Source organism: Periplaneta americana, chromosome 13 (assembly GCF_040183065.1).
Source record: "Periplaneta americana isolate PAMFEO1 chromosome 13, P.americana_PAMFEO1_priV1, whole genome shotgun sequence".
Taxonomy (NCBI): Eukaryota; Metazoa; Arthropoda; class Insecta; order Blattodea; family Blattidae; genus Periplaneta; species Periplaneta americana.
The window spans coordinates 112,172,762-112,179,496 of NC_091129.1; the positions used below are offsets into that span (position 1 = coordinate 112,172,762).

At 36.5% G+C, this 6,735-nt stretch overlaps 2 protein-coding genes across 4 annotated transcripts in view; one reads left to right on the forward strand and one right to left on the reverse strand.

Annotated features, from left to right (window-relative positions):
- Positions 1-6,377, forward strand: part of p115 (General vesicular transport factor p115) — a 72,488-nt gene extending 66,111 nt beyond the window's left edge. The window contains exons 18-19 of one of the 3 annotated variants that reach the window (XR_011335688.1): positions 343-5,697; positions 5,832-6,377. The gene's annotated coding sequence lies outside the window, so the exon portion shown is untranslated. Of the gene's footprint in view, positions 1-342 lie in introns of all 3 variants that reach the window. The other 2 variants (XR_011335689.1, XM_069843855.1) reach the window with 2 other exon arrangements.
- Positions 1,731-3,946, reverse strand: LOC138712272 (zinc finger protein 260-like). Its single transcript, XM_069843858.1, has 2 exons — positions 3,814-3,946; positions 1,731-3,417 (listed from the first exon to the last, which is right to left on the reverse strand). Exons 1-2 carry the CDS (start codon positions 3,852-3,854, stop codon positions 2,706-2,708), a joined length of 753 nt encoding a protein of 250 aa, XP_069699959.1. The 5' UTR covers positions 3,855-3,946; the 3' UTR covers positions 1,731-2,705.
- Positions 6,378-6,735: the final 358 nt, after the last annotated feature.

Sequence of the window (6,735 nt, forward strand, 5' to 3'; positions counted from 1 at the left end):
TTTTAAATTTATGCATTTCGTAGTGGTATGTCAGAGTATCATTATTCATTACATGTAAAAATCTGCAGACCAGTGAGAGTTTTAATCAATATATTACAGCCACTCTTTTCTACCAGAGGCCTCTGTAATTCTTATTATGCTTACTTGCTACCAGATGCTGAGAACAGAGCAATGACGAACCTTAATATAGAATTTTGCTTTTATTAATCTCTGTTCATGAAGAACGAAATGTTTCATACTCAGTAAATCCATTACATAGGCCCAATAGTTAGCTTTATTCCTTAGCTTATGGAGACTGTACTTGAGTTTTTTTCTACCTAAAAATCATATTCCTTTCGATAGGTTTGAACCTGTGATACTCGGATCGAGAGGCAAGCACAATAACAGCAGCAGACCACCAACCAACCAACAAAAAATGTTTCACCTACAATAATTTATGATGTCAACAACGACAACACAACTCTGTCCAGGGGTGTGTGTGGCTTATATATGGCACTTGATTCTACCCCCTGCACACAGTTGCTAGCTACGCTAGAGCTACAGTCTGCTATGTACACAGCGAGGAGAGTAACAATAAATAAGTACATATATATTATGCAGTTTGCTTCAGCCCAGGATAACAGGCGTGGGAGGGCACAGGGCTTGATGCTGGAATAGGGTTGCTATATTATAAGAAATAAAGATTAGGGACGTTTTTATGCACTTTAGAAAAGCAGAAATGCTCTGTAGTTACAAATAGTGAGATGTTAAATTAGCTCGTTTCAAATCAAAATTCGTCATTATTTTATTACTTGACAAAAAACTCTAACTTTTTCAGTTTTAGAGACATGGGTGAAATGATTTTATTTCCTAGTTTTAATTTAATCAGAAATGTCCGATTTTCCCTAGGGCTAATTTAAAAAAGCAGTGCATACTGAATAAAACACGGTTTCATTGTTAACTTTCAAACTTACTTCGTAATTAAAGGGAAATCATTTCATAATTTGTCTGTAAATTAAATATAGAGAGTGAATAGAACCTAAGTCACCAGCATTCTTACTGAACCACGAAGTTCTTTTTGATGGGCAGAGAATTGGGTTTTCCCAGCTAGTGGTTTTCTATAAGCCCAGCACAGGACACAATACCTGGGTTTTTTATTGTACTAAGCCAGTGATACAATTGCATTAACACTATGCATTGTCAATCTTCATTAGTTTAAATTGTATTGAAAAACATGTATTTTCAACCATAGTTACACCGTACAACAACACATTTCCCTTGTTGCAACGTATCTACTGAAAAGTTGTTTACGCAGGCTTTGATGACTTTTCCAGAGGCTACACAACCATTGCAACAGTGTATTAAATTATTAATTAATAGATGGCGAGAAAGAGATTCTGTTCTCGATAAGAAAAAAAAAAGTTGTCTGAAGTATAAACACGACTCGTAAAACTTTTTCAGCTGATACATTTGAACAGGAAAATGCATTATTGAACTGTGCATCTAACTATGGTTAAAAATATGTCTTTTTTTTTACAGTTCACACAACTCACTCCAGAATTGTGTCACCAGCTTAGTGCAAACAATTAACAAGGAAAATCCAAACAATTTTGTAATTGAAACTAATCAGAAAATCCAGTGCTCTCTTTGTCAAAAAGCAACTTTGTGACTTGGTAAGAATGTCAGTACTGATAACTTTGGTTTAATTCACTCTGTATTTGGTGGAAACAGTTTGAACTGACGTTAGCATATTTTGTTTGGTTTTTTTTTTTTTTAACGCACCTCTGTTCACTACTGTTAATTACTTTGCCTTACTCCTAATACAGATCTCAGTACTGTTCCATTCACAGTTTAACGGAGACTTTTCGAGATATGAGGCTTCTACAATAATTGGGTAGTGAAAAAGAATTTGGGGTTTTTCAATCTGTGTTGAGATTTAATATCTCCCATTTTTCGTAACTAGGTCAAATTACAGATTTTTTTTTATCACTGACGACCTGGAACAATCTCCTAAACTGTATTCATTGTGCAGGGAGTCCAACCTGGACTCCAAAATGGATACAAGAGAGATGACGACACTTCCAGATTTTGAGCGTTATGACACTAATGATCTAAACCTGTAGTCACGAAACGTCAGAGATATTAAATATCAAAACACTACTAAAAATCAAACTCTCCTTCACAGACTGCGTTTCTTTTAACCTCTTAACTTGATTTCTTATACTGGTACCAATGTTAAATGGTATAAGCGAAAATGCTAAGTCTTATTTCAATATCTTTACACTGCCGCATTCTTTGACGTCACATATCTGCTTGCAAAAGTATAAGGCATATACATAATCAATTCATGACGCAGTAATGAAAGAAAAGTGCAAAATATGTCATGTTAAACCATGGTTTATCATTAACGTTCGAAATCAAATTAAACAAGCCTACTCGTTTTAAAATTAAAATATATTCTAAAATTGATAATTTTTAATTCTGACGAACTTTTTCGGAAAATTAGTTTTCAAACTCAAATAATAAATATTTCTAAGTAAATAACTAAATGTAATAAACTCTGATGCACAAAACATACTGTAATAAAAAAATAAATAAACTACAGTGAACCTCACTGTATATAACAAAAGTTTTAATTCCTGTAAATCCAGGATGCATAGCAACCCCAAACTGGAAACGTAAGGCCCAGTCAGTAGCGCCCTTCGAAACTAACAATAGTAGCAGAATTAGTCAGCAGAGAGCTTGGTGGGCTTGTTGATGGGGAGGTCAGGGGTCAGGTGGTGGGAGTAGTACCGCATGTCGCACCCGGCTTCGTAGTTGGGGTTCACGTCTCGGTGTACTCGATTGTGGTGCCTGATGAGGTAGCTGTCCCTGACGAATGTCCGTCCACAGACGTGACACTCGAAACTGGCACCAGACGCGTGCGTCCGGATATGGACGGCGAACTGACTCTTGGAGGTGAATGTTAGACTGCAACGGTCACATGTGAGGGGCTTCTCCGCGACGTGGCTCCAACGGTGGGCTGTCACATAGCTCTTGACGGCGAATCGCTTGTGGCAGATGTCGCAAGAGTAGGGGCGTTCTCCTGTGTGCACCCGCTTGTGTGTGTTGAGGCTGCTCTTCTGAGTGAAACGTTTCAAACACAAGTCACACTGGAACGGGCGTTCACCTGTGTGCGTTCGCATGTGTACCTCGAGATACGGTTTGCGGCAGAAACTCGCCTCACATGCCGTACACTGAAATGGTTTGCTGCCCGAATGAAGTTTCATGTGTACGTAATACGAAGATGCCGACGACAGTATCTTTCCACACACTTTGCACGCCTGTGGTTTCGAACGGGGAACTGTTTCTGGCTTCTGAACTTGGGGCGGCGGTTGTTGGGGGGTTTCCTTGTCTGGACTGATGCTGCTGTTGCCTCCATCTTCCCCAGTTGGGCAACTGTAAAATCCCATGGGTTCTATTTTTATCGGATGGCCATACATCTCCATTGCTTTCGTTTTGTCATAAGGTAACTATCAAATGAAATTAAACTACGGGGATTGTCACCAACTATGGACAGTTCAAGTCATGTGTGCGAAAAGTCAAAAGTCACCTGAAAAGAAGAGTAAGCTGTAAGGTTTGTATCTTATGTTCACGTTATTCTTTGACTCTAAAATAGCATTTGATTGTTTAAATACATTAATACTGATTTATCTAACAGTGCATGATTTTGCTTTTGAATGTTTATATAAAACTGATCGGGCCGGAGCTAGAAAAAGGAATGAATGAAAGCTTTTCCAATATGAATGGTAGTGCGATATTGAATGTAATAAGATTAGTTCTGTTGACTGTTACCTCGGTGTAATATGATTTTCTGGTGTGCTCTCTACCTGCATTTGAATAATCTTTTGTCACTTATTGAGTGCAGTAATCACATATATTGGCACTGAAATCTCTTTATCCGTCCGCAAGAAAACTAAGATGGCTGCTTTGCAATGAGATTTGTGTTGGTAAGAGCGGCATGAACTTAAATACGGGTTTCTTTCTTAGAGTTCGTATAAGATTTGAAATGTGACCCTCGATGCTAGAAGAAACTTGTATGAAAATAGATATGGTTGATAATTATTGTCGTTTTCTTACTATACTTTAAGAAATTATTTTAATAGTTACGAATCAGAAGTGTAATGCGCATGAATAAATGCGCTTCTTTGAATATAAATATAAATAAATACTTGTTTTGAAGTTCCAAGATCGAATTAATAAGTATGTTATATTGTACGGTACAAGATTTTCATGCAAGATTCGTTATATATTTTTAATGTCCTACAAAAACATGTTTAAGTGGTGAATACTTGTTTTGCGTCACGATCAAATGAATCGACCGTGGAAGTAATGATTCGAGATGCCATCTAGTTTCTAAAATTGTAGCCCGAACAGGCCGGCATCAACGAGTTAGAAAACTCGTTAGCCGGCATGAAAATCGTAAAGAAATCGATAGTTTTATCGCTCATATTATTATGTATAGAGGAGGACTGCCCTGAAACTATAACTTTTTTTTATTATTTAGAATTACGATGGGCAATTTTAGTAATTTTGCATAATATGACATCTCTTCTACACTAGTTATCGAGCTGAACAACTGGTAGCATTATAACGTTTCCTTCAGCAAAATTAACAATTTCAGTGGCCTTTAGAAAGTTGAGCGTGGTTCAGACCATAGACAAATAATAGAGGTTCACACGGTGCTTGTTTTCGTGATGTTCGGACAACGTGCGTGTGCATGTAGGCAATTAAATCAAACGATTTCGTATTTGTTTGTCATATTTGTTATATGGAAGAAAGAAGACAGTCTCACATAACCCATGTAAGAGAGAGTGAAGATATCAATTCAAGAGGTCCTGTTTTTTAAGAGAATATGTAAGAAATATATAGAGTGACAGTTCGAAGTCTGTTTTTCTGGATGAAACGTGGATTTTTATGAATGGTAAGCTTTATTACATTATTATTAAATCAGCTGATGGCTTCATTGGTAAGATAGCTGAGCATTGGACAACAACACTAATTTAGGATAGTGAAGGGAATATAAGTTATAATATTACCGCTTTATTACAATATTATTAAATCAGCTGATGGCTTCATTGGTAAGATAGCAGAGCATTGGATAACAACACAATTTTAGGATAGTGAAGGGAATATAAGTTATAATATTATTCATTCCATGACGGCTTTCCCACACACGGTCACACCCTTCACCACTTAACTGTAGGAACGTGCAAGTGATAAACACTTAGCTGAGTTGCCAGTTGTAGAAGTCGTCATATTGTATTTCTGCCACATGCCTAAGGATTGAGAAGAGGATGGGGTTTATAATTCCAGGAAGAGAGGCCGTCATATTCTGGAGCAAAATATATCTGTATCTGAATACATTAAGATATATGAATCATGTGCAGAGATTAACAGGAAGGCAGAAAATAGGAAAGATTGGAGAATGCTAGGTTTGCAGTGAAAGACCTACCCTTGGGCAGAAAACTATGAATGAATGTATGTATCTGGAGAAACCATATAAAAGAAAAAGGAAGCATTTGAAAGTCAATGGGAAAGTATGGAAATAAGAATGGTTCGAAACTCCATTACATCAGACCTCGACAGTCTCTTGTTGTTCTTGAATTTGCACAGAACTCAGTACTCATTGAAAAGACACAATATGAACTTCAAGGTAAAAAAATTGAGGATATCCAGGTAAGTTTACGGCTAAGTTTGAAATGAAACCAACATAACTTGCAGCTCAGTTCTGAACTAGTCAGGTAGTCTAGTAGTAGTCCTAATAAATGCATTTGACTAATTATTATTTGTAGTTTTGTTTTTCATTTCAGGAAAGTGTGGTTAATGATAGGTAACTTGGAAGCAGAAGAACATCACTTTGTAAATAAATCCGAATGTGGAGGAACTTACGCAATAGGGAGTTTTGTTTTAGTACTATGGGGCATGAAATTGTACTTTGGCCAAATCATAAAAATGTGACACAAAAGGGGAAACTTGAAGTTATTTGCTACAGAATGATAGACGGAGCAAAAAACAAACATTCTGTCTTCCAGAGTATGAAGACAATTGTGGTTGATATAGACATAGTTATTAATAAAATAACAGATTTCGAATTATATCTCTGCCTTTCAATGGCCATTAAATATCAAATGGCTTATCTTACAACATGGGCATCAGCGTATTGAAAAGCCTTACATCTTTCCTCCCATTGCAAATGTGATGTTGCACAGAGGCAGAGATAAAATACGAGATCTGTACCCATCCCCATCCGAAATAACTGTGATCACTATAAATCTGAATGTTTAATTGGATGTGACAAATTAAATAATTAGCCCTAGGTTGTCATTTTCATTCGGTAAATAAACGTATACAGATCGTTTGGTGGCTTCATTTACATTGGTGGACAAATATGTCCTGAAACTAACATGGCCCATGTCCTGTGACTAACATTACTTCATTCCACATTTCCTCTCCTAGTATTTTAACAAAGAGTAATAAATGAATGAAAGATGTCTCATTTTCTTTTGCAGTGACAGTATTCTTGCACATTAAGATTGCAATCCTATCCTCCTTATAACTGCTGTGAATTAGAAGATTGAAAATGATCTTCATATTATGTCAACATTTCTTGGTCCTGTGACTAACACTGCATTTTGTTTACTCAGTAAATAATAGTAATATTGCATTGAACTAATACGAAATTAGTAGCAGATTTTGAGCTGTATAAAGCTAAAA